Source organism: Photinus pyralis, unplaced genomic scaffold (assembly GCF_008802855.1).
Source record: "Photinus pyralis isolate 1611_PpyrPB1 unplaced genomic scaffold, Ppyr1.3 Ppyr1.4_LG5, whole genome shotgun sequence".
NCBI lineage: Eukaryota > Metazoa > Arthropoda > Insecta > Coleoptera > Lampyridae > Photinus > Photinus pyralis.
The window spans coordinates 5,189,609-5,216,432 of record NW_022170596.1 but is presented as its reverse complement, the minus strand read 5'-3'; the positions used below and the strand labels follow the sequence as shown (position 1 = coordinate 5,216,432).

The 26,824-nt window shown below is 38.2% G+C and overlaps 4 protein-coding genes across 6 annotated transcripts; 2 read left to right on the top strand and 2 right to left on the bottom strand.

Annotated features, from left to right (window-relative positions):
* Nucleotides 1-2,762: 2,762 nt before the first annotated feature.
* On the bottom strand, nt 2,763-7,022 carry LOC116172669. 2 transcript variants are annotated; one of them, XM_031489917.1, is made up of 3 exons: nt 6,798-7,022; nt 6,495-6,702; nt 2,763-3,302 (listed from the first exon to the last, which is right to left on the bottom strand). In XM_031489917.1, the coding sequence occupies exons 1-3, from the start codon at nt 6,814-6,816 to the stop codon at nt 3,116-3,118; spliced, it is 414 nt and encodes a 137-aa protein (XP_031345777.1). In that variant the 5' UTR covers nt 6,817-7,022; the 3' UTR covers nt 2,763-3,115. The 2 variants fall into 2 exon arrangements, 1 of the variants encoding a protein (XP_031345777.1); XR_004145727.1 differs by lacking the exon at nt 2,763-3,302 and having other exon boundaries at nt 6,177-6,702; nt 6,794-7,022.
* Nucleotides 7,023-14,485: 7,463 nt separating this feature from the next.
* LOC116172780 (protein ABHD11-like) lies at nt 14,486-15,504 on the top strand. The gene is made up of 3 exons (XM_031490044.1): nt 14,486-14,896; nt 14,942-15,318; nt 15,366-15,504. The coding sequence occupies exons 1-3, from the start codon at nt 14,495-14,497 to the stop codon at nt 15,502-15,504; spliced, it is 918 nt and encodes a 305-aa protein (XP_031345904.1). The 5' UTR covers nt 14,486-14,494.
* Nucleotides 15,505-21,822: 6,318 nt separating this feature from the next.
* LOC116172203 lies at nt 21,823-23,235 on the top strand. The gene is made up of 5 exons (XM_031489361.1): nt 21,823-22,157; nt 22,277-22,447; nt 22,495-22,751; nt 22,801-22,996; nt 23,045-23,235. The coding sequence occupies exons 1-5, from the start codon at nt 22,058-22,060 to the stop codon at nt 23,176-23,178; spliced, it is 858 nt and encodes a 285-aa protein (XP_031345221.1). The 5' UTR covers nt 21,823-22,057; the 3' UTR covers nt 23,179-23,235.
* Nucleotides 23,124-24,849, bottom strand: LOC116172201 (putative nuclease HARBI1). 2 transcript variants are annotated; one of them, XM_031489359.1, is made up of 4 exons: nt 24,518-24,849; nt 24,188-24,334; nt 23,846-24,134; nt 23,124-23,799 (listed from the first exon to the last, which is right to left on the bottom strand). In XM_031489359.1, the coding sequence occupies exons 1-4, from the start codon at nt 24,613-24,615 to the stop codon at nt 23,254-23,256; spliced, it is 1,080 nt and encodes a 359-aa protein (XP_031345219.1). In that variant the 5' UTR covers nt 24,616-24,849; the 3' UTR covers nt 23,124-23,253. The 2 variants fall into 2 exon arrangements, with proteins under 2 accessions (XP_031345219.1, XP_031345220.1); XM_031489360.1 differs by having other exon boundaries at nt 23,867-24,134.
* Between the last annotated feature and the right edge of the window lie 1,975 nt (nt 24,850-26,824).

Here is a 26,824-nt window from a genome sequence, read left to right as displayed (position 1 = left end):
CGCAAACTCACAACGTTCATCACTCCCAGAGGGCGCATGAGGTACTGCCGAATGCCCATGGGGTGGCATGGGTCCAGTGATGTCTTTAACGAAAGGATGGCCAAAGCGCTAGAGGGCATCCCCCACATTGCCCGAATCGTAGAGGACATACTGATTTATTCAACGACATGGGAGGAACACATTCAGGATGTAAAGCGAGTACTACAAGCCTGCGACGCCCACGACATTTCAATTAACCCAAGTAAAGTACAATTTGGTATGAAAAGGGTCAAATTTGGGGGTTTCATCGTCAAACAGGGCCAATACCAAATCGACCCGGAATTAACCGAGGACCTGAGACAGTTCCCAGTCCCAGAGAACCGAACAGATCTTCGATCCTTTATGGGTCTTGCCCAGCAACTAGGAGGGTTCTCGACCGACCTCACTACGATCCTAGAACCGTTACGGAGCCTCCTCTCATACAAGGCCGACTGGGCATGGCAACCTTACCACCAACAAGCCTTCGAGGAAGCACGAATCGTCCTGTCGAACCCACCACACCTAACGTACTTCGATCCACGACGACAAACCCAGCTCCTTACAGACGCGTCTCGCCTACATGGGCTTGGGTTCCTCCTACGCCAAAAATGCGACGAGGGCACGTGGAGAACGGTCCAGTGCGGAAGCAGAACGCTTGCGAAGCACGAATCCAACTGGAGCGGCATGGCCGAACTAGAGGCGCTCGCGGTGGCATGGGCGGCAAAGAAATGCGCGTTTTTCCTAGATGGCCTGGATCACTTCGAGATCATCACCGACTCCAACCCATTGGTCTCCATTTTGAACAACAGGCGCTTGGACCAAATCCAAAACGACCGGCTCCTCAAACTGAAGACCACCTTGCTTCGCTACAACTTCACCGCACGATGGCAAGCTGGGAAACGCCACAAGATCGCAGACGCCCTCTCACGCAAACCAAGAAACGAGCCTAGAACAGCAGACCAAGTTCTCACGCAAGAGGAAGACGCAGATAGAGAATTTATTATTGCCACAGCCATATCCCAATTGGACTCGGCCATACCAAATCCATCACTAGACGCTCAACAGGAGCACATTCAAACCATTCGACGGGTGGGCCAACAGGACCCCACCTACAAAGCACTGCTGCAGCGCATACACCACGGCTGGCCCGACAGCAAACAGCAGCTCCTTTGCGAGGACGAGTTGCTAGCACCATACTACAAGGAGCGAGAATCTCTGTACGCGCAAGATGACATCATCCTCCACGGACCACGCCTACTCGTCCCAGGCCCCATGCGGCGTCAAATTTTGCACCACCTACATGCGGCACACCAGGGCATCTCCAAAACTCTGGAACGAGCAAGGATGACAGTATGGTGGCCAACAATTGCAACCGATGTCACAGACGTGATCCGCCACTGTCGACCCTGCCAAGAACATCTCCCATCGCAACCACACGAGCCCATGCAACGCGGCCCAGACGCAGAGCGCCCTTTCCAAAAACTCCACGCCGACCTATTCGAAGTAGCCGATACCCATTACTTGGTTTTGACTGATGAATTCTCCGGATGGCCCGACATCACAACGCTCGGCACTGACACATCTTCAAGGAGAATCATCGAAGCCCTCCGCAACGCATTCATGAACCACGCAAGACCGGTGATGCTAAAACCCGACAACGGGCGCCAATTCGTGTCCCACGAGGTGCAAGCATTCTTGAAGAAATGGGGCGTCGCCCTCGAAACGTCATCACCACACCTACCACGATCTAATGGGCGCGCCGAAGCCGCGGTCAAGGCGATGAAGAAAATCATCAGAGGAGCAACTCCGGAAGGCGCCAAAAGACCAGACCCGGACGAATTAACAGCTGGAATTATGGCTTTCAGGAACACTCCACGATACGGAGGAAGATCACCAGCCGAACTCATCTACGGGCGAACATGTGGGGAAATGCTACCTCGCCACCCAAATGCATACGACCCCAAATGGGAGAGGTCATTCCGGCAATTGGACGAAACAGCGGCAGAAAGGCGTGAGAAACTCGAAGCCCATTACGAGGCAACGGCGAAACCCCTACAGCCCTTTCCCGTGGGAACACCTGTGATGGTGCAGCACCACCAAACAAAGCGATGGACCATATCAGGCACTGTCACCGAAGTACTCCCAAAGCATGAATACCTCATACAACAGGACAATGGAGGCATCCTCCGAAGGAACCGCACACTCTTACGAAAGCGATACTTCAGGGCCCCACCCCAACCTCAACTTCAAGAAGAGGGACCGAGTCGAGAACCAAGGCGCACAGAAGCCATTCCAACAGCCGAACCTAGCCCAGCCGAGGTACCCCAGACACACCGACCGGAGCCAGATCAAAGCCGCACACCACCAACGCCCCCGAACCAGCCAGCAATAGACACCAGAAGGACAACGATGAGAACCGCAAAACCCAACCCCAGGTACACTGGAGAAGAGTGGACCACATAACCGGAGAAGAAAGAAAAGTGACACTGATAAGCGAAACCATATTATTATTATGTTGTATTATATACTTTATTTATATTGGAGCCTCCAACCCCTATGGAAGGAGGTATGTGTGACATTAAGATAGGCAACATTAGTTACTTGTAGGATTGATGTACGTGCTGGAATGCGGCCAGCACTGGGGATTATTAAATACTTTTCAATCAAACAAGAGAAAAAACCCAAATTATGTTAATCAGAAGTAAATTGAAGCAACAAACACTACCTAAGCAGAACACGGTCCTGGTTGCGGATGCTATGCCTCTAAAGTAGAAGGTTCGATGGCCCTAGGATCCCTTTTGTGCCTTAGCTCTAGAATACATTTCTATTCTAGCGCCCGAGCTCTTTCTCATGGGAAGATATTAATTACGTACAACAAGGCACACACATTCGTCAATGTTAGAAGTCACCCTAATCTAAATACACCAAGCATACTTCACTTAAGAGAAGTTTAATCACAACAATGCGTTTGTATGATCGTATAGAAAAGTGACAACACTGTAGAACGTGTAGATAAGTTCGGGTGGATGAACTTAAGATGGCGTCCATATCATTTGTGTAGTGTGATCTTCATGGTTTGTTTTAATAAAGAATTTCATTACTTTGCAAGTGTTCGAGGAGAAGTGAAATAACCAAAGGCGCTCTCTTGGGAAACGTCTTCTGCCGAATATCGATTCTTTTTGGTTAGTTCCTGAAGGACCTGTTCACCATTGTATCTGCTTCTGGTGTAATAATGTCGGCGATTGTAAAAGTTGAAATCAAGCAAGAAGAAGAAGTAATTGCATCTGTAGATGACAAAGTTATACTTAGCAATGACGTTCACGAACGAATCAAACATGAAGTAAATGAAAGTACGATTCATGCGGGCTATTATAATGTCGGGTGTAATTGGAAAGTTGAAAATAAGGATCAGCAAGAAAATGAATTAGCGATTAAACATAAAGATTTGCCACTAACAAATTTTAATTGTGCTCAGTGTGATTTTGCAAGCCATTATAAAGTTAATTTGAGAATACATTTACGAACACACAAGGATATCAAGTGTTTTCATTGTGACTATGCAACAAATAACAAATTCCATTTTGAAAGACACCTTTTAACGCACAAAACCGCCAAATGTGCACAGTGTGATTATGCAACCATTAATAAATCACACTTCAGAAGACATCTCTTAATACACAAAACTGCCAAGGACTTTAAATGTGCGGAGTGTGATTATGCCACCCATTACAAATTAAGTTTTAAAAATCATCTCTTAAGACACACGACTGACAAGAATTTAAAATGTGCGCAGTGTGATTATGCAACCAACATTAACTCGTACTTTAGAAAACATCTGTTAACACACCAACTTGCAAAGGATTTAAAATGTGCATACTGTGATTATGCAACGAATACCAAAACCAATATTAAGAGACATCTGTTAACACACAAGGCTTCTAAGGTTTTTAAATGTGCACAATGTATTTATGCAACTAATAACAAATGCAATTTTAAAACACATCTGTTAAGACACAGGACTATCAAGGATTTTAAATGTGCAAAGTGTGATTATGCGACCCATAACAAACTCAATTTTAAAAATCATCTAATAAAGCACAGGAGTGTCAAGGATTTCAAATGCGCACAGTGTGATTATGCAACCTATAACAAATGCAATTTTAAAAGTCATCTGTTATTACACAAGACTGTCAAGGATTTTAAATGTGCACAGTGTGATTATGCATCTCATTATAAATCACACTATAAAGAGCATTTGTTAACACACAAAACTGTTAAGGATTTAAAATGTGCACGGTGTAATTATGCAACCAATAACAGATCCGTTTTAAAAAACCATTTGTTAGCACATAGGACTGATAAGGATTTCAAATGCTCTCATTGCGATTATGCAACTAATAGGAAATTCGATTTTAAATTACATCTGTTAACCCACAAGTCTTCCAAAGAATTAAAATGTGCACACTGTGATTATGCAACTAATATGAAACGCAGCTTAAAAATGCATCTGTTGACACACAAGACGATCAAGGATTTCAAGTGCCGTATTTGTGATTATGCAACCAATCACAAATACAATTTTAAAGCACATCTGTTAATCCACAAGCCTTCCAAGGATTTAAAATGTGCACACTGCGATTATGCAACGAGTACCAAACCTAATTTTAAGAAACATCTCTTAACACACAGGACATCGAAGGATTTTAAATGTGCCCAGTGTGATTATGCAACCAACATTAAAACTCATCTTAACTTACATCTGTTAACACACAAGACAGTCAAGGATTTAAAATGCTCTCATTGTGTTTATGCAACGAATAACAAATTCTATTTAAAAAAACATTTGTTAACGCACAAGACTACTAAAGATTTATAATGTGGTCACTCTGATTATGCAACCAAACTTTAAAGCATATGTATTGAGGATCAGTTCATTAAAATTTGAATTTGTGATATGATTCCTGATCAAGAGCTCGGAGAGTTACTCTCTAATTGTCTTTATGACATATCTTTTTTACCCCCTTTGTAAATAAGTAATAACTGTCATCTCTATATATTAAATGAGCTCTCAATTACAGGACCCATCGCGTACTAAAATCTGTATTGCTAAAGAGCAATTGCGCGAAATCAACGCAGGTAACGCTAGCGCGCTTACTTTATTCGTCATATGAGACGGTCGCATCTCTCCAATCGGCCGGCCACATGACTTATCTTATCTCACACTCCGTGATAAAAATAACAGGATCTTAATCTTTTGATGGAATCAAATCCCTAGGAATTTGATCGCTACTGTCCTGCACGCGTCATTACAAAGTTAACTCTTTAAGAAGTTTGAAGTGATTCTTCGTCTGTAGAGATGTTTCACACCATATTTACGTCGAAAGGTAAACGTAAGTTACGGGGTTCGCATGTAGATGGCAACATGGTGGGATTCTAATTGAATTTAATACAGTACTAGGATGGCCAGATTGAAATAAGGCTTCACTCAGAGTGGTGGAGCACACGGGAAAAATGGGGGAGAGGGGGGATTTGAACAATTTTACAAACTTAGAGTTTTTGGTGTTCTCTAGGAGCTAAAAGTGGTTGATAAGGTATGCGAGTTTTTAAGCTTGGGTGAACATTTGAAAGTTTTGCAAACTGATTATTTTATCGTTCATGAATGATATTTGTAAATGTATAGTGCGATGGGTTGGTAAAGCACCACACCCACTCAAAAATAAATAAATAAACTATTTTTATTTTTGTAATTTGCATTTTGTGAAATTTACTTATTTGTAACGGAACAATTTTAAGTATCTATGAAATCATCTCCTATGATTTGAAGATGCGCCTAATGTGTCCCAAAAGTTGCAACTCAGGGCCAAATCTATTTTATCTCACACTCACAACACAATTACCACATTTAAAAACTTACTCTTTTATGTTTTAAAAGGTGCTGCTTGAAGTAGCATTTAACATTTGTTCCATAATCACAATCAGCACATTTGAAATCCTGAGACACTTTATGTGTTAAAAGATGTCGTTTGAAGAGCTGTGCATAATTTGTCTCATAACCACAAGTAACACACTTAAAATCCTTGGAAGCTTTAGTCCGATAATCACAATGAGCACATTTAAAATCCTTAGAAACTTCATGTATTAAAAGGTGTTGTCTAAGATCGGATTTATAATTTGTCCCATAATCACAATCGGCACATTTAAAATCCTTAGAATCTTTATGTATTAAAAGATGTAGTTTGAAGTGATATTTATTGTTTGTCACATAATCACAAGTAGCACATTTAAAGTCCTTAGAAACCTTATGTTTTAAAAGATGTTGTTTCAAGAGGTCTTTAAAATTTGTTCTATAATCACAAGTAGCACATTTAAGATCCCTCGAAACTTTATGTTTTAAAAGATGTCTATTGAAGCTACTTTTATAATTAGTCTCAAAATCACAAGCAGCACATTTAAAATCATTAGATACTGTTTCATACCGAGTTAAAAGGTGACATTGGAAGTCAGATTGTTGCTGTACATTTTCATCAGGAGATTTAGAACACTGTGTACTATTGGTAACTTCATCCTTTATCGTCACCAAAACTTCATTGCTCACTGAAATGTGTTCCTGAAGAAAGGAATGGATTTCTTCTTCTTGTTTTGGTTCGATTTTAACGAGTAGTGTGTCATCGTTTTCATCCATATCTAACAACAATATTGTTATAAAGAAATGTTAAAAATCTGTTTTGGCATTAAACAATACAGAACGAGAGCCTAGGGCAACTAGAAACATTACCTACTTAACCTGAGTAACAACATTTGTTGAATGAGTTACCCCCTTATCTTCTCACTTAACACTGGCAAAATACTTTATTAATACAAACCATGGAAAACACTACATATTATTATTGTTTATTCTAAATATATAAACAAAGATATGAATAAACAATTATATTACAAACGATGTCATAGATGCCATCAGAACTTGAAAATTACATGTCCCACTCAATAGACAAGACATGCCCGACTACATTTTAATTATATACAGTGTTGTCACTTTTCAATAAATTCATACATAAACGTTGTTGCCAACCACTTTCTCTTAAACTGAGCAATTCTTGAACACTGAACTAGACTGGAATGGCATCGCCCATAAACAAATGATGCAAGGACGCCGTGACAAGAGATATGGATAGAGGTATGTATATCGTGCTTCATTCATGTGGTGTTTATGCGTTTTACAAAACAATGCGCGAGACAAGGATGATTATACAAACAACGGGCCAAACAAGGATGAGGATACGTACCACAGACTACGTTGGGCGGCAAGCGATTTTGGTTATCGATGCCGTTCCAATTACAGTCAACGTTATTTCAAATTAAAAGTACATATGCTCATATGTCAAAATAGCGTTAACGCTAATAGCGTAATGGGCACGGCCAGCGGCAGTCAACGGGCAGCAGCGGCTAAGTTTATCGCCCAAGAAATCCGTTGAACGGCTACACATCAATCGTGATTTTTTCGGTAAGTTTGTCTGCGTGTACGATATTTAAAACGAGCCCCTTCACGCCACCGACACCGTTCACGACCTTGACCTCACCGTCTGTATGTTCTTTTACGTTTGTAATGATCCTAGGAGTCTCTCAAGCCGGCACTGAAAATGTTGACTTACCCTGTACTTACCGATGGCAAACAACGAGCAGAGCCACCTACCTTTTAAATCGAAACGATGGACAATTCCCGGCACTTTTGAATGTGTATATCAGTCGGCACGAATGAACTCTTACGTTGTGTAATCGGTTATTGTACGTGTTGGGACGTGAGACATAATCGGGAAGGGAATTAAATAAAAGACAGTATAGGCCAGTAAATGAACGTGCAATACGGCGATACTGTGTAATTTTCCGCGTCTCCACCGAATCGCATGAAAATTTGGATTTAGGTTCCTCTTACCCTCTACTTCAAAGGTGAACTTGAGCCCAGGGTTGCTTTTACTTGGGGGGTGAATGCCACCCCTTCTCGGGGGGGAAAAAAGATACGTTCAAAATAAGTCCGGAAATTGATAAATTGAGTAATTCTAAGCAACTTTTGTTCTATAGAGTTTTTTCACTAAGTCAATAGTATTCGAGTTAATTGCGAGTGAAAATGTTCATTTTTCAACAAAAAAAAGTACGTTTTCAGACGGTTTTTCGCAAATAACTCTAAAAGTAAGTATTGTATCGAAAAAAGTATTCTTAGCAAAAATATAGCTTATAAACAGACAAACAAAATGGTATGAAGTCTGTAGACCCAGTAGAAGCAAAGTTGTAGCTCATGAAAAGTAGGTTCATATTCGTCAAATTCCAAATCGAGTACTTCAACGTGAAATAACCAAAAAATGAAGCACTTTTCGGGGAAAAGTTATGAATACTTTTTTAAAGTGTTTGAAAAAACCTTTCTTTTTGTTTTAAGAAAAGTTCCTAGCATCAAAACTAAGTGAGTTACGCTCAAAATAAAGTTGGTCCTTTTTTTTTGGTAAAAATAATTGAGGAAATCACCCCCTAATTAGCACCCCAATTGTAATTAAGCGTTACCGCTTTACAGTTTACTTTATTTATGTATTGTTTATATGATCTGTAAGTTTGACCGGTGCAAAGTGCTTATTTTTGAAAAAATATAGTTTTGAAGTAAAAAAAAATTTTGAAATTTTGAAAAATTGTCATTTTTTTTCCAAATAACTATTAGTGTATTAGTTTAGTTAGTGAAAAATTGCCCACTGTAGTAAACTAAACTAATACACTAATAGTTATTTGGAAAAAAAAGACTTCAACATTTTTTTATCAATTTCCGGACTTATTTTGAACGTATCTTTTTTCCTCCCCGAGAAGGGGTGGCATTCACCCCCCAAGTAAAAGCAACCCTGGGCTCAAGTTCACCTTTGAAGTAGAGGGTAAGAGGAACCTAAATCCAAATTTTGAAGCAAATCCGTCGAGGCGCGAAAAATTACACGGCAAAACGGTCATTTACTGGCCTACAGAACTTTTATGCGTAAGAAATAACAAGAACGAATAAATCTATCACGCACACACAAGGCTGCACCAGGAAAACCTTCTAGAGGACAAAAACCGGCATAGCCCACACAAATACATGAAATAAATCACCTATAGCACATATAGAGAAAATACACATAAATGTAACATCTCAAATTGTATGATACAAATCAGGTAATCGAATCAAATGCAATTAAACAAATTCACAAAAACAAAACACACGACCCATCATAAATGCAAGTGGAAAACATGATAAATTAATGTAGTACAAAAACACATTAAAATACATGTACGATCAATTTAAATAAAACCACCCGTAAAATTATAAATTGCATGTACCGGGTGACCCAATAAGACTGTTCCTCGGCAATATCTCGAGAACCGTTCGTAATATGACTTAGGGGTAAAAAAAATTATTGGGTAAATCGGGAATGAAGAATCGCTTGAAATTATTTCCAAGTTCTATAAATGACCAACAGTGGGATCTTAAATTTTAAAATTGCATTTTCTTTCAATTTCGCATAATAAACAATAGTTATTTATATAACAAGAGCGCGTAGTTCAATTTCGCGCATTGAGACTGAAGGTATTTTGACGAGGCGAAATAACTTCGCGCTAGCGTTATATACAATATTTTTTCTACAACTGAACCGATTGTTAATTAAATTTGCTATTTAAGTTCAACTCTGTCACGTGCGCGAAATACTTTTTTTTACTGTTGACGATTTCACGCACGTTGTCAATAGCAACCTTACTTATTAATTAACCGTTTAAAAATCTAGTACTTCGCGTTTCGAAATCCGTCAGAAAATGACAGGTTTTTTTGACAGTTGTAGAAAAAGAAATTTTTTTCACATTTTTAAAGAGAACCAGTTTATCTATTAATTTCGTAAAAACAAAAACTCAGTTATTTCAAAAACAAAGATGGCGCGGGGCGTTCAATTGTTTTTGCAATAACCTGCTGTAACGTCTTAACCGTTTGACCGATTTTAACAAATTTGGTATCGTTGAAAAAAGCATTCCTTGGGCAATGAGAATAAAAATATAGTTAATTTAGTTGAATTCTTCTCCGCCAGGGGGCTAGTTTTGACACTATGACCCAAAATCCTAAAAAAAATCAAATGGAATGGTATGACTTTTTCCTAGTGATGTTAAATTACCTACACGTTTTTTTTAAAGTGCGTAATATTACGTGTAAAATTACCAATTGTTTATGTTTTTTATGTAATTTATGTAATTTATGTAACTTACCATTTTTTTTAAAAAAGCGTAATTTTACAGTGAAATTGCCAGTAATTTATGTTTTTTATGTAATTTACAAATATTTTTGTAAAATTACATGTCATTTATGTTTTTTATGTTTTTTTTTACTCTTCTATAAACCTTTTTGAATTTTGTGAGTGTTTGAAAATAAAAACACTTGTTAAATTATATATTTTGGTGAATTAAATAAAATACCCAAGCAGTAGGTATTTCGCCATCACGCGTCGTTTGGAGGAAGAAGTTCCAGATCGCGAATTAGAGGCTGTATCATCTTCATTAAACCTAACTAAATTCAACGGTGAATCGTTTACGTTGGTAGTACCGTTGATGGTCTGTGGTAGTACCGATCAAAATGTATCAAATAGGTATTACATTTATGTAACTTACAAAAATTACGGTTTTTTAAATAAAAAACGTAAGTTACGTAAGTTTCATAAAAGACATAAATTACATAAAAAAACCGACCTCTTGTAAGTTACGCGTAATATAACCGTTTTTTATGTAACTTACAAATCGTTATTTTACAATCCACATCACTACTTTTTTTCTTTCTTTTCCTTATGAAAAAGTAGCCAAATAACATCCAAAGAGGCCAGTGAACACCGTTTTTTGAATCTCGTACCTAACCTCAAATATTGGGAAAATAAGATTAAATAATTAATTAATAAAATTGCTTAAATTGTATCATAAATTTACTTTTTACGTGTTTGTGGTAAAATTAAACAAATGAAACACGATGCATTATAAAATAATAACAGCAGTAATTTGTAAATTACTCTGCTGTTTTTACATTCAGAAAGTGCAGTTTTTTGAATTTGTAATCTTTTCTAAAATGCCGATTTCTATCCAAGAAGCATTTAATATGCTGGCGATATATTTTGAGTATTTTCAAAATGCGACCATTGCTGACCACATCTTCTATTTGCCTTATCCGAATCGACCACGAACCATCGCCGTCAGCATATTAAATGCTTCTTGGTTAGAATTCGGCATTTTAGAAAAGATTACAAATTTAATTTTCCAAGGCCTACCTAAAAGTGTAGGGTGCTTTTCCAAACAATCTTTCGCGCCATCGACAAATATCGGAAATACCGTATATTTAAGCATTTTTATTAATTAATTTCATTTTCCCAATATTTGAGGTTAGGAACGAGATTTTGAAATAGTTATTTACATTATTAGTGCGGGAACAGTTATTTTGCAGATGAGCGCGAAGTTTGGCGGCGCGAGTGCGCAACGCGCACGAGCGACGCATGTCGCGCGAATCAAGCAAATACTGTTCACGCACGTAACATGTATTCTATTTTTTGCACGGATTAGTTAAATCGAATTTATATAAATTCAAATCCTTTTCGCGAGATTTTTGCGACATTATAATTCTTTTGAAAAAATCAAGTCCTCTATGCCGATAAAGTAGAAATCTAGAAATTTAAAATGTCAATTTATTGTTCAAAACTTCTGGTTTAAGCTTATTTTTGCCCCTGTACTACAGGGAATGATGTAAAGTGTATTTATTTTTTCTTTTTTACTCTTCCATCGTACTACTTCTTAGTTTATGATCGGCACTAAATAGATAATTTCGTCAATTAACGTCAATTGTAAAATTGACGTTCCCGACGTTCGTGTTTTATTGGGAAACCGCGATTTAGAACGAAGGAGTGCAAAAAACGGTTTTCACTTGCCTCTTTGGGTGTTATTTGGCTACTTTTACATAAAGAAAAAGTCATATCATTCCCTATGATTTTTTTAATTTTTTTAGGATTTTGGATCATAGTGTCCAAACTAACCCCCTGGCGGAGAAGGATTCAACTAAATTAACTATATTTTGGTCGATTCTTGTTTCCCAATGAATACTCTTTTCAACGATACCAAATTTGTTACAATCGGTATAACGTGAGGTTAGTTCGGCGCTGTAAAACTCAAACCCCGCCGCATAAACGGCCAGCTAGCTCAGATTCTTAATTAAAAGAAGGGCTCGAGATGAGAATCTTCCACAGCGGTTTGTTCGTTCGGGCATATAACATAAGTTTTTGATCTTTGGTAGTCACTAGAAATGATTAGTTGAGCGCCACCCAATTTTGCACAAATTCTGACCTCTCCTGTATAGAAATTGGGAAAACACAAGAGAGCCAAATAATAAATTCACTACGAGCAATTCTGATTTATTAATCCTGGCAAAACGGTGCAGGATCGGCAAATAAAATGTATCTTCAATACGACAATAACAAATACTTTAAATGACAAAAACAATCCCCAAATAAATTCATGAACACTTCCTTAATGATTACGTTACCAGACCCCTACAACAATGATCGAGCAAAAATGTAGTTAAGATTTCAATGGATTCAAAGATTGAATTAAGTTAACCCGAATAACAACTCATATAGGCAACACTGGGTACAAGTAAATTAAAAATCTTACCTTGAATAACACATACGCTGTCTTCTCCGAAAAAGAGCTCTCCTTCGAAGTTCCAGTTCTGTAACACAAAAACAAACCCCAAGCTACAACGCTCGGAACGATTATATGAGCCGGAAGGGCCAAAAATAGCTTACTCGTAGCCGGCTCGTTTACCCATACGTTAAATACAGGTGCGTTGCTCTTGAAGAGAGTCACGACCTCAAACACTTGATGCGAACAAAATACAAAGCTCCGATCATAAATCGTCGGAAGGTTACACTAGATTAATGGTATTGAAGCAAATAACAAAAAGGTTGTGTAAAAGATCGTATCTTCCGAAAATTCCACCATCAGCTGGTCGCTCCCGGTATCGTTTAGGTGTTAGCGCTTATCTACTCGGTGGTACGCCGGATAGCTGCCGGCAATCAACAGGTGTTCGTACTCCGGAATATTCGCAAGATGCAAATTCATTTACCTACAAGGATTCGTCTGTACAAGGATTGACCTACTACATGGATTGACCGGTACAAGAATTCGTCTACTACATGGACCCCCTAAAAGTAATGAAGATGTAACACTCCCTTAACGAGATTTTTAATAACATACCTGAAATCGTCAGGAGGGTAATGAAAAATACTTAAATCAATGAAATATGGAAATTATCCAAGAGGTTGTGAATCTGAAAGAATTTTAGATAACATAACGTAAAAGAAAGCCAACGCCATTTCACTTACATGTAGGTAGGGCGATGAACTTCCACCAGATATAGCCTCACAACGGAGAAAACGGCTTCTGAGTTACTCTACTCGACAACGCCAATAAACAGGTAAAATTGCCAGAGATTTTACGTGAATGATGGCAAATATTACCCACTGGTTTTAGAAGAATTCACAATGCCACGCTCTACAAGTACAACCTCGTTGGCTTTAAAACGGAAATGAAGTGAAAAAATTACGCGATTCTGCGCGAGGAAAGAAGCACGCGTACAAGTGACGCCATCTCACCTATATCCTGCCTAACGTAGCAAGCGGTAATTTTGAAATTTGAATATAAATAAACTAAACTGTTACATCGGTCAAACGGTTAAGAAGTTACAGCAGGTTATTGCAAAAACAATTGAACGCCCCACACCATCTTTGTTTTTAAAATAACTGAGTTTTTGTTTTTACGAAATTGATAGATAAAAACTGGTTCTCTTTAAAAATGTGAAAAAAGATGGTTTAGTGTATTATGCGAAATTTAAAGAAAATGCAATTTTAAAATTTAAGATGACAGTTACGCCCTCTGGTGATCATTTTTAGAACTTGAAAATATTTTCCAGCTATTCTTCATAACCGATTTACCTAATAAGTTTTTTACCCCTAAGTCATACGACGAACGGTTCCCGAGATATGGCCGAGGAACGGTCTTATTGGGTCACCCGGTCCATAGGAAACATCAAAATGGCGTGGCTCTACTCTAGCCTCCGTTAAAATAAATTAATTTAACACAAAAAGGTACATATGAGCATGCCAAATAGCAAGTATTCATGTGAAAGTCGATTATCCCTCAAGTAAAACATATTTTAAATAGAGGGAATGTTAATGAGAGGGCTCCCTAAATATCTCGTATTGCTAAGATGTCAAGAACTGCGCATGAGACGAGTAGGCAACAGATACAGCGAAAGATCGAACTGTATTAGGTGCCACCACCACCATTTCGTAATTAGTCCCAGGAAAAGCAGATTTAAAAAAAATGGCAACCGGGCGTTTTGCATGCCAAAATTGCAATTTTGACAATCACTATTTAAAAATGACATTTTGCAATGAAATTAAAAGCGACTTCGTGGATTATTAAATTATGGGTTTATAATTGCAGACACTTTACAACCAAAGTTGAACCGGTCAATGTAGCGTACAGAACGTTCGAGGCAACCCAACAAGTCTCGACACCACCTCCCCCCGTCATAATTTTACACGGTCTGTGCGGCACCAAGGATAATTGGAGGTACTTAGCCACAAAATTGGTAAAACGAACGATACCGCAACGTAAAATAATCACCACCGATATCCGAAACCATGGCGAAAGCCCCCATGTTATGGAGCACACCTATCTTCACCTAGTCGAAGATGTCAAGCATCTGATGAAACACCTTCACATTAAAAAGGTTGCGCTCATGGGCCATTCTATGGGAGGACGGGCCGCCATGTACTTCGCGTTACTAAACGTAACCATCGTCTCAGCTTATCCATTGCTGAAATTCCACTTCTAGCCACCTTTAGTCGAGAAATTGATAGTAGTCGACGTTTCGCCAGTTAATCACCCTCAGTTTCACGAATTCGACCTAATCGGTAACCTTCTAAAGGCGATGCGTAAGGTGACGTTCCCGTCGAGCGACCTCAACAAGGTCGATGTACGCCGATCCATAGATCGGCAACTGGCGGAGAAGGGAGTTAGGGGCAAGCATCTGCGAGCCTTCCTGATGACGAACATAATCAAGAAACCAGACGGAACGTACGGCTGGCGTATAAACCTCGCCGCGCTCGTGCCGAACTTCTTCGAGCACGTTCGTAAATTTCCGAACGTCGACGGTAAGTTGTTCGACAAACCCGCTCTGTTTATAGCCGGAGGGAACTCGGATTTTCTGCCGTGAGTGCTTGGGTCGCTCGGTCGTTGGTTACTTTGTATTTTTTTAGTAAGAGCGATCACGAGACTGTGCGGACGAGGTTTCCCAAGGCGCAGTTCGTTGAAGTGGCCGGCGCCGGTCATTGGGTCCATTCTGAGAAACCGAAGGAGATGGTGCTAACTTGCGCCGCCTTTTTAAATTCCAAATAAATAGTTAAACGCACGTTAAACGTTTTACTCGGGTCCTAGTTCCTTCTTCATTCTCCTAGCGTGTGAATTGTTGTGAATCATCAAAAAACTTTGAACTACTCCCAGAACTGTTGGCGGTTCGACGCTCTAACGGCTCTTGACGCGAATTTCCCCACGATTGACACCCATTCTGGGGCGCAAGACCTTTTCCACCAATAAAACGAGTTCAATCTACCTAATCAGATTGCTTGTCCTACATAACTCAACTTCGAGTGAAGTTCCCAAAGCACGCTACCCAGCAAGCTTGGTAATGACGAATGCAAAGTAAACAAACTCTTCCTGAATCTGAACTAAACGGGTTACATCCCACGACTTCTTGGCGCCTTAAGCTTTCACACGCATTTACAAAGTATACTCGCTCACAAACGAACAAACAAAATTAAGGAAATCGCGCCCAGTAATGAGACTCTTCTTGACATCTTGCATAACCAAATTTTTCAAAAATCGTTCAAGCCCAAAGAAATGCCGGCCTGTGTGCGGGGCAGTGGCGTGGAAGCTCGACTGCGGTACTAATGGTCTCTGGTTCGAATCCGCTTTCGGACATGGATAAATGCATAGTGGATTGGGGTTGGCAGAGCATCTTTGGCTGACTTAAGGACCAAAAATAAAATTTAAAATTTTTTTTTCCCAGACTTCCTGTTTGATTTAAGTTTGAGAGGTTCCACACTGTATATACGACTTACGATGATATATACATTTATTAGAGTTGGCAACCATACAATTTCTAGGTGGGAAAAAGCTACCTGCGCATCTAGAAAGCACAAACGGGGGTTACGTTTTGGTATCTTGTCTTGAATGGCGGTCGTGAACGCGTCGCTCCATAAATGTTTGTTGTTATTTTGTGTTTTTTTAATGCAGGTAGTAATCTTTGCATTTCTTTATATCGTATTTGTGTTTTGTATGCCACATTTTGTATTCTTTGTGTGTTTCAATCTTTGTTTTTGAAATTTACTTGGTTTAACCGCAATGCAGAATGACATGTTTAATACCGTTATTCTATTGTTTGTAATCGTTTACGTTTTTGGTGTAATGTTTGCTTAATTTATGTTTATTGATGTTGATTACTTGGTCTTGTCCCTGAAGTTACATTCATATAAGTTTTGATCATTTTATTTTAATATGTGGAAATTACCGATTCGTTTGATGTATGTACTGACTTGTTGTTTGTAACTAACAATTTTCTCCGTGAATGAAGCAGTCACGGGGGTGGTAAAAACTGTAGTCAAAATTGAGCTACGACACCTAATTCCGTGATTGTCTTCGACTTTCAACTGTAGGCTCGAAACCCGAAACCAGGGGCGGGTTACCTATCTTGCAGGAGCGGGATTACGCTAATCAAAGCTCTTCAGTTTAGAATCTATGTGCGATAAATGAGTGGCGATTCAATAATTTCCACATATCTTGTTTTTAGTTAAATTTGCCTACAAGGCCATGTAATTTTCCATCTTGCTTTTAACAAAAGGACTTTATTGCACCAAAGATGAGTCACATCCTGTGTATTTCACCCTTTCTTAGAATCTTGGTACTTGCTTACCTGACCCATAATTCCCAAAACTTGTTTTTAACGTCTATGTTACCTCTTGAAGTCTACATGCTACTTTTGTGATGTTATAATTTGATGTTACGCATTCACATCATTACAAACAATTAATTTTACAACACAATTTGATATTAATTTGACGGCTGGTTTTTTTATTGGTAAGTTCTTTTTTTCCCAGCCTATTTCTATTTTTATTCGGTGAACTACCATTTTCAAAGTTTATTTTTGCAATGTAATTTATTTTGAACTTAAATTTCCGAGCTTTTACAATCAATAATAATTGCGATCATTATTAAACAAACTTTTCACAATTTGAGTGTTTTATTTTACGTTCCTTCCCTACTGTGATTCAGGTCAAAGCGTTGCTTACAACTAACGTAAGGGGGCCTTGCCTTAAATGTTTTATCACGTGCCACTTTTCAAATTTAAGCGGGATCTTGTTTAGTTTTGGAGGGAAGGGAATAGTCATTCGGGTGGCCATTTTTAAACGTTGCCGGGTTGATTTTATTTCCGTGTTTTTTTAGTGTGAAGTTAGCATAGAAACTGGAGGTTAAGTACACTACAAGTTTAACCTGTTTACTATAGTGAACCGTGTGTAATTGAAGAAGAAAAAATGGCATTCACTCATGTTTGGAAAGAACAAAACTCTGACGGTGCAAACAAAAAGCTGCACCTACGGACGCTACTTCTCTAGATACCAAGGCAAGAAGTGAAAAAAGGAGCAGCAACCACCCGACCATACCCCGAAACCGACAATTAATCAATTATCTCATTGGAACAAGCCCCCGAATGATCGAATGACCTATAACTCACGTCCCCCGAAATCAATAATCATTAACTTTGACAAACCCTAGTTCAGAACTGCACTAGCTAAAATACGAACCAACGCAGCACAATTTCAAACCTAGCAGAGTTTCAAACTTTTCTAGGGACTTTTCACATCCAGTGACTTTTTGAGTTAGAATTTACAACATATTACGGGGTCCCTAGCAAACCTAAGTACTTTTCTAGTGATTTTTTTTCGCGTCTTAGTGACTTTGATTTAGAATTGGCCTATTTCACTACTGGTAGTGTTTGGTGTCGCTGGGGGCGCGCTGATTTGTCTAGATGATTGGGATGTGTCCCGGATTTTTGGGATGACAACTCAGCAATAAATAATTCAAGAAGATTTAATTTTTGAATCCGAGTGCGCCGGGCCGGCTGGGAAATCCGTCGGACCCTTCCACAAATTTCCGAATTCTATAAAAGATAATGCAAGCTAACATGTGGACGTGATTTTTTTTATAGATCGTGTGAACGCTGCCTTAAAATTAAATACATTGGCGATCGCTAGATGTCACTATCTAACAATAATAAAAAAATTGCGCGCACTTTCCGTTCTTATCACTAATCATTTTTGTGTATGAAAGAAAGATCCCCACTTCTTCCTGTCACTTGTTGAGCTAAGGACCTGATTTCCAGACCTGTTCACAACCTGAAAACAAAACCATTCATCGCTTTCCAGTTATTCATTTCATACCGGTTCCTGTTTATCGCTTTCATACCGTATCATGGGCTCCAAAATCACTGGTAATAATTTTATTATTTATTTAATATCCCTCTCTTTTTTGGCCTCAACAGACTTGCGCCCAATTTTAGAGTTGACCGCATATTATAATTATTTGTTCTGTGTTAGGCTGATTAGGGTATTAGTGCGAAATCCCACCACCCGCACGAACAACGCTCCTCCAACGTCCCTCACGATCTCCAGAAAAAATTCGGAATCGGATGCTAAGTCTCTTTCTTCGAGCTACGAATTTTTTTCCAAATTTTTTCGCTTCTTACGGTAGCTACCCGGACGGATGCCGCAGGAATCTTCTTAACCTTACCAAAAGTTGAGCCAACTATCCCCCTCTCCCACCCTGAACCCCAACGGTGACGCCCCTACCCGAACCGTATAGAAGTGGCGAATTTTTAACCGCCCGCGCACACCTCGACCGAGATGCTCCCCAGCCGTTCAGGGAATTTCCCAGGTGACATTTTCTCAAGATCGATGAGAAATCGCCTCAAAATCGTCAGATAAAAATTTCATCAAAATCGCTGCGTTTTTAACGAAATTAAAAATGAAAATCGAGTACCTAATACTCATTAGGTCTATTACATAGCTTGATTTTCATATCTTCTCTTATATATATGTTGATTTTACTATTTATCCAAGGATACCAACATAATTTTATTGATAATATTTTATATATAGGGTGTACAATATTATTGTAAAAATAAATTCAAGTTGAGTGGTTATAAATTTCACTTTCACTCCCCTGACATTGACATTGACATTGGTCTCATAACGACGGTTAACTGATGTGTCCCCGCTCATGGGCAAGGCGGTCCTCGGTTGTGGATGCTACGCCCCTAAAGTGGAAGGTTCGACTACCTACATAAAATATTGTACCCGCTATCAAAGTGGCTGAATATAACTTAAACACAAATACCAGAACAAAGCTAAAACTCTATGAATATAACTCAGAACGCAATATTTCCGCTAACAACAAGCTTTAATAAAAAACAAATGCCGCCAAGCCAAAGACACTAGCGAAAGTTACAACAAAAATCAACAGATTGTGATAATCCACCCTTATGGTTAGGCAACACACTTTTACATCTGAAACAAAAATATGATATGCTCTGTATATAACCAATCGACCGTTTTGCGCAGATGCCGAATACTAGGGGATTTTCGTAACGAAACTAGGGGAATGAAGAAGATGGCGATGAGGTCGACGGAAGGCACACGCGTTCCCGGTTCTTTTATTCTTGATTATTTTGGTGGTGGTGTTTTGAAGGTGTAATTACAGGTAGTAACCATTTTATTCTTTCTTGTACTAGCTATTTAATCATTGAATTTCTTGCCACAATTTGATATTATTTACATTTTGCTGATTTTGCGTAAACTACGATATCTGAATCATGGCGTACCTACTCCATGCCTTTGTTTTGAGTACTGTTAGATGAATAATATTTGTTTGATATACTGTACAGGTGATTATGCCATTGTTTTGTTTAATTAAGTATTTATTTCTGTATTCACGAGGAGTTGATTATCAGTGCGATGTTGCTCTGTCCGATTGATTCGTAACTATTCCGTGCGGGAAGTACCTAATGCAGTTTGATTGTTCGCTGTATCTGTTACTTTCTGATTCGTGGCGCGCTGCAGTTCTTGTGCGTTAGCTATACGAAGGGGGGTTCTTTTATTTGATGTTTCGATGTTTGTGTGTGCGAGTGGGTCATTCTGTCTCCGTGGAGTAGGTACCTAATACAGTTCGATCTTTCGCTGTATCTGTTGCCAACTCGTCTCGTGCGGATTGTAGTTCTTAACATCTTAGAAATACGAGTGGGGGCCCTCTCATTAACATTTCCTCTATTTAAAATATGTTCTGCTCGAGCGATAAATTGATTTTCACATGAATACTTGCTATTGACATTCTCACATGTACTTTTCGTGTTAAATTAAATTATGTTAACGGAAGGTTGGAGTAGAGCCACACCATTTACATGTTTCCTATGTACATGCAATTTATTACTTTACGAGTTGTGTTATCTCTATTGATTGTACAGGTATTTTGATGTGTTTTTCTACTGAATTGATTTATCATGTTTTCCACTGCATTTATGATGTCTTGTGTATTTTGTTTTTATGAACTTGTTTAATTGCATTTGATTTGATTATCTGTTTTTTATCATACAATTTGAGATCTTTTATTTATGTGTATTTTTTCTTGCATTTATTGTTGTAGGTGATTTATTTCATATATTTGTGTGGCCTATGCTAGGGTTTTAGTCCCGTAGAAGGTTTCCCTGGTATGGTCTTGTTGTGTGCGTTAATATATTTATTTGCTCTTGTCATTTCTTACGCACAAAAATTCTGTCTTTTATTTAATTCCCTTCCCGATTATGTCTCACGTCCCAACACATAAAAGAACCGATTACACAACGTAGGAGTCCATTCGTGCCACCCATATCGAGCCGACTGCCATCCAAATTCAAAAGTGCCGCGAAACGTCCATCGTTTCGACTTGAAAGGTAGGTGGCTCTGCTTGTAGTTTTTCCCCATAGATATATAAATACCTAGATACAGCCATCCTTAACAAACGTACCTCGGTTTTTAAAAAACATATCAAAGAAATTTGTACATCTCTCCATTACTTTCTAACCAAGAAGAAACATATTCTATATCTTGTTATTGCATTAACCACTATGTCGTACGCGAATCGGACGCTTAAAACAAACTTAGCGCGTCCCATAAGTCATGTGACAGTTGACACATTTCACGATCGCGCGAAATCAAATCTAACTAAAAATATTCGCCCTAAACATGATGGGCGGTTTTTTCACAAAATATTATGTAATTATTGCGTTATCAATTGAATACGAATAACATTAGTGCTTGCCATAATGATAGACGCGTCCATATTGTTATTCCTGAAATAGTTTTATTACATAGAGCTACGCCATTTAAATTTGGGACTATGTTTACCTTGTTTGGCATGATGTGCTGCAGTGAATTCATTGCGGGCTTGCAGAATATCAAAAAAACCGTAAGTAAGTAAAATGTATGTTCAACATTTTAATGTTAATTGCATGGTTTTAGGCGTAATGGTAACGGAGATTAAGTTACGACAGGAAGTGAATTCGTTTCTAATTATCATTTTGGCCTATATGATGTTGATGCAGTGCGTTTGTATCATGATCACAAAGGGTACGGTCGGAAATTTACTTCAAGTGCTACATTTACTAAAAATACACAAATCTGCGGTTATAAATTTACTGCTATATTACTGAAAATAACATCCTACTTGAATGCACGCATGCGCGAGATTTACTGCAGTTTACTCACTTTACTTCTGAAAAATACCTGGTGTAAACGAAGTAAATGTAAACACGTTTTGAGGTTATATTTTTGTGAAAGTAAAATAGTGTGAATTTTTCTGAAATATGGACATGGAGACGCGAGAATTAGTTTTAGTAGACGTCGAACACAAAAAACAATATAAACTAATGCTGAGTGTTGAAGATCATGCAAGGGCAACACAAGGTATGTTAGTATGTAAACCAAAAAAGATGCATAATTACCTACAATTGTTATGTATTCATATCAATTATATATACAATAATTATGTTACTTTGACTTACTAATATTTCTCTAACTTGTAGACATGGCATTTGCATCTACTTTATTGCAACATGCTGTAATTAATGGAATGCACAATAATGCCACGGAAGATCACACGGATTCAGCTGCTGATGTCGAGGCTGCTGTGCACGATAATCCCACTGAAGGTTACACAGAACCAACTTCGCCACAAAGCGGATACGATACTGATGGTAAGTACACTGATAAGTGAAATATTTATAACAAGATTTGTACTTAGATTTATGCCGTTGGTCCTTTGAAGGAGTAACTTTGTTGTTAAACCTGTATGGAGAAAAACAGGATGTATTAGTGAAGGGGAAGGTGAAACAAAAAGCTTTTTGGAATAGTATTGCCGAATTAATGGCTAAACATGGTTATACGTACACTGCCAGTCAGTGTAAGACAAAACTTGCAACTTTGAAAAGGCAATATAAAAAGGTCAAGGACCATAATAAAGTATCGGGAAATGATAGAAAAGATTGGCCGTATTTGGAAATAAGTATTTTGTATGGATACACATAAATATTTATGGTATTATAATTAGGCAATGGATGAAATATTTTCTTCTCAACCATGGTTAGTACCAGTTTCTTTAGCCAGTAGTAGTAGTGCGAGCGTAAATAGTGCTGCCAGTAGTAGCTCTACCAGTACATCAATTACACCTTCTACCTCAGCAACATGTGCAATAGCGAACAAAAATTCACCAAAAACGGAGGGGAAGAAAAAACAATCACCAAAAAGTATGAACTCATAAATTTAAATGTTTTATTTTTTATTTCGCTTTGTAGAGAATAGAAAATTGGTGGACATTTTAAACAAGTTGCGAGAAGATAAAGAAAAGCATCATAAAGAAAGAATGGAGAAAAGTACAGAAGCATTAAGTTTATTACGCACACTTGTTGATAACATTTCGAAAAAGTAATGATACTAATACCTAATTATTTTTATTAATGTATAATAAATTTATTTTCATTCGTATCCTCGTTATTTGTAAAAATCATGCACCAATTTGCATAGGTAATTCAGCAGCGATTACATCCCGTTTTCTTATGGCTACATCTCTTCCTCCACCATCCGGTTCTCGTGTTGCCAGTATTTCCACAGCACTTGCATTATTTGAAATAGCTACAGCTAATGGTTGAAATTGGTCTTGTTTTAAAAGGCAGATATTGTGAAGAATGCAACACGTTATGATGTACTTTGGTATAAGATCTTCTCGTGTCATTGGTAGAGTATCTAACAATCTCCGCATTCTGCCTTTGAGAAGTCCAAATGCCCTTTCGATTGCCATTCTTGTAGATGAGTGACACATGTTAAAATTTTTTTGTATGTCTGTTAAATGACCATTGTCTTTAAATGGTACCATAAGATGCTTATGCAACTTATATGCTGCGTCTCCCAAAATGTGTACATCATCTGGAAATTGTGTGTCATTTCTAAAAAATTCTGGTAAATCCGAGTTTTGGAATACTCGCAGATCATGGACAGCTCCCGGATATCCAGTGAAACAATGAATAAACATTCCATTTTCGTTACAGACGGCCTACAATAAAAGTAGTAAGCTAACAGCTAACTACACAAGCATGTACCTGCAGAAAATAACTACCTACCTGTAATTGCATTGAATGATACCCTTTTCGATTCACATAAGCTTCTGCATTATTCTTAGGAGCAGTTATGCTAATATGGGTGCCATCAATTGCACCTATAACATTTGGAAAGCCTTTTACAGCTCGAAATACTCTTATACTTGTTTCCATTTCATCTGCTATTGGCCATTTTATAAATGTATGTACATGATCATACAACGCTTTTACTACTCTTCTTACGGAGATAACGGCAGTTGCTTTTCCGACATTAAAACGATCCGATACAGATCTATTAAAAGGTCATTGAAAATAGGTAGATAAAAGTAGAAACTGTAGACCCACCTATAGGAATCAGGTGTTCCAAGAATCCACAACGTAAGCAGCAATTGTGTTTCTGGGGATACACTTGGTCGTCCAGGTTTTACCACGTTTTCACTAATTTTTGGTCCAATTAAAGACAAAATAAAGTCAAATGTTTTTCGTTGCATTCTACAAATATTACAATTAGTGACTTAATACTTTAATTGACCTTATTCTTATTGTATAGTAGGCTAACAACGACCCACTATACAAACACAGACAGCCGTGCTGTACCAGAGGCTTACTTGGGATTTGAAACCCCAGAACCCTTGTAACACACAGTTTGAACTAACTATATAACTCCATACCTACCTAAAATGTGATTGGAATTGATCATCTGAATATAAATGAACCACATTTTCCACATAATGTTCAATTCTCGTTAAACGAGTGGAATCACTCACATTCATCAAATGTGTTAATACTAGAAATTCATCATCATATAAGGCAATATACACAATAGAGAATAATTGAGGTTAAGTAGGTATCAGTTGTCAAAAGCATATAATTGCAAAACAAGCGGTCGAAAATTATTACAGCATCTTCAGTATTTTGAGTAAAATTTAATAAATAACCGCTTTACTGCGATTGCATTACTTTAATTACTGATACTTTTTGAAGTAAATTTCCGACCGTACCCAATTATTCGGTTCTTTGGCGGGAAGTTGTGGCGTACGTAACGTAATGTCATTGACATTGGTTGATAAGTGATAATTAATACTTAAAGGACTTTAAGGTAGGTGAAGACATAAGGTTACGTGCGTTCGATACAGGAGCCCCATTAAAAGTTTATGCGGAAGTATACAGGGTGTAGAATTGGTTACGCACCATAGGGATATCGGTGGTAATTCCTTTATATCGAAACATTTTTTCCCTAATTATTTTACACCGAAGTTGTAAATACCGTTTTTGTCGATTGTAAATTTCTGCGTCTATTGATGTGCCCATTTGCAATTTCTTATTGTGGTAAATCGGAGAAATTAAGGTAGTTATAAATTAAAACAAAAATTAGGTTTACAATTACAATTATTGTAATTGTAAACCTAATTTTTGTTTTAATGATTTCACGGCACGAGTGATGTTAGTGATAAATCTGATAAATCATTCGTCCATTGAAAGTATTGAAAACAAAAATTACATTTTTACGCATATACTAGTTCTCATTTATATATTTTTTCCGGTTTCCCGATTTTAAAAATAATAAATGAGCGCATGAGCAGACGCAGAATTTTTCAAGCGACAAGAAACCTTTTTACAACTTTGCTCTAAATTAATTAGGGGAGAAAATATTTCGATATAAATAAATAAATATGTATTTAAATCCCTTTGGATGCATAAACCTGTTCTACACTCTGTATAATGACAGCTTTAAAAAGTTTAATTTGGTTATGACCCATGTAAAGATTTATTTTTTAAATATAGCTTCGCCATAATGTTATAATATATCACCAATTCCAATGCAAATTTTAATCACAATTTTTGCAGTATTTTTTTGGAACAACGCCGAGAAGATCAGTTAGAATTTTGTCGATGCTAAAAAATCCCGTCCATCCGTAAGAGAGCTTCCAGGATGATCTTCAAGCCATCGAACCATGTCAAGGTAAATATTTCCGAATCCATTAGTGTCCTGAATTTTCCCTGGTTCTGGAATTTGTGAATTATTTCCTGAGATGCTGTTTTTGATAGTAAAACGTGCATAACTTAAAGGTATCATTCAAATAAATTGCTTTGTACATACTTGTAACTTCCCCGCGCGACTCTTTCGTTTTCGGTGGGGGGGGGGGGGGNATTTTCTGCGCTAACGCGTAATGACGTAACGGAATTGACGACACGGCGTGTCAGAGTCGGCGCTGGCGGTGGCTGGCGCTGAGACAAAACAATACTCAAATTTAAATAAACCCCTAATGAGCATCTAAAAAAGCGGCATAGCACCTCGGTGTGACCCTATGCGGACACGCGGTCATTGGATTTGACCCATTTTCAATTGGCTTGTTACATGTGGTATATATGTTAACTGTGAAAAGTTTGCACTGAATAGATTCAAGCGTTTGCCAGAGACCGAGAGGCGTGACCCTACGGGGTCATTGGATTTGACCCATTTTCAATAGGCTTGTTACACGTGGCATGCGGGTCAACTGTGCAAAGTTTGAACCGAATCGGTTCATTCGTTTGGCAGTTATCGTGTTCACGGACGGACAGACGGACACCATCGACTCCCCTATAAAGCTTACATCGCTTTGCTCTGCCCCTTAATAATTGTTTGTAATAAGGGTTTACCAAGTAAATGTGCTCGACACAATATAGTCAATGGAAAATAGAGATAGATAACTTATGATGAGGTAATAAAGCGCTCCTTTGTCGTTTGTCAGCAAAGTGTAGATTTCCCGAAAACATGAAACGTGTTTTTGCTAGGGTTTTTGTGCGACCCAGCGACCTGCTACCGCCGGCAGCCCGAGCCCGGCACTGCTCTTATAGGTGAAGAGACGAAGTTTTATTACCATGCTATTTCTGAAACTGAATCCCAAAAATATCTACATTTAGAATTAAAACGTGACGGGAGCGACGACGTACCGCCTCTCAAAATTTACCGCCGGGGGCTAATAGTCCCATAGCCCCCCC

What these genes read in the sequence shown, in the direction of transcription:
- LOC116172669 (XM_031489917.1), bottom strand. An exon ending in CAATGTCACCTTTTAACTCG is followed by an intron (nt 3,303 to 6,494) that starts GTATGAAACAGT and finishes TGTCATCTACAG; the next exon opens with ATGCAATTACTTCTTCTTCT.
- LOC116172780 (XM_031490044.1), top strand. Translation starts at nt 14,495, where the DNA reads ATGAAATTAAAAGCGACTTCGTGGATTATTAAATTATGGGTTTATAAT. An exon ending in TGTACTTCGCGTTACTAAAC is followed by an intron (nt 14,897 to 14,941) that starts GTAACCATCGTC and finishes TTCCACTTCTAG; the next exon opens with CCACCTTTAGTCGAGAAATT. An exon ending in GGGAACTCGGATTTTCTGCC is followed by an intron (nt 15,319 to 15,365) that starts GTGAGTGCTTGG and finishes GTATTTTTTTAG; the next exon opens with TAAGAGCGATCACGAGACTG.
- LOC116172203 (XM_031489361.1), top strand. Translation starts at nt 22,058, where the DNA reads ATGGACATGGAGACGCGAGAATTAGTTTTAGTAGACGTCGAACACAAA. An exon ending in TCATGCAAGGGCAACACAAG is followed by an intron (nt 22,158 to 22,276) that starts GTATGTTAGTAT and finishes TCTAACTTGTAG; the next exon opens with ACATGGCATTTGCATCTACT. An exon ending in AAGCGGATACGATACTGATG is followed by an intron (nt 22,448 to 22,494) that starts GTAAGTACACTG and finishes ATTTGTACTTAG; the next exon opens with ATTTATGCCGTTGGTCCTTT.
- LOC116172201 (XM_031489359.1), bottom strand. Translation starts at nt 24,615, where the DNA reads ATGAATGTGAGTGATTCCACTCGTTTAACGAGAATTGAACATTATGTG. An exon ending in CAATTCCAATCACATTTTAG is followed by an intron (nt 24,335 to 24,517) that starts GTAGGTATGGAG and finishes TAATATTTGTAG; the next exon opens with AATGCAACGAAAAACATTTG. An exon ending in TAGGTAGTTATTTTCTGCAG is followed by an intron (nt 23,800 to 23,845) that starts GTACATGCTTGT and finishes CTTTTATTGTAG; the next exon opens with GCCGTCTGTAACGAAAATGG.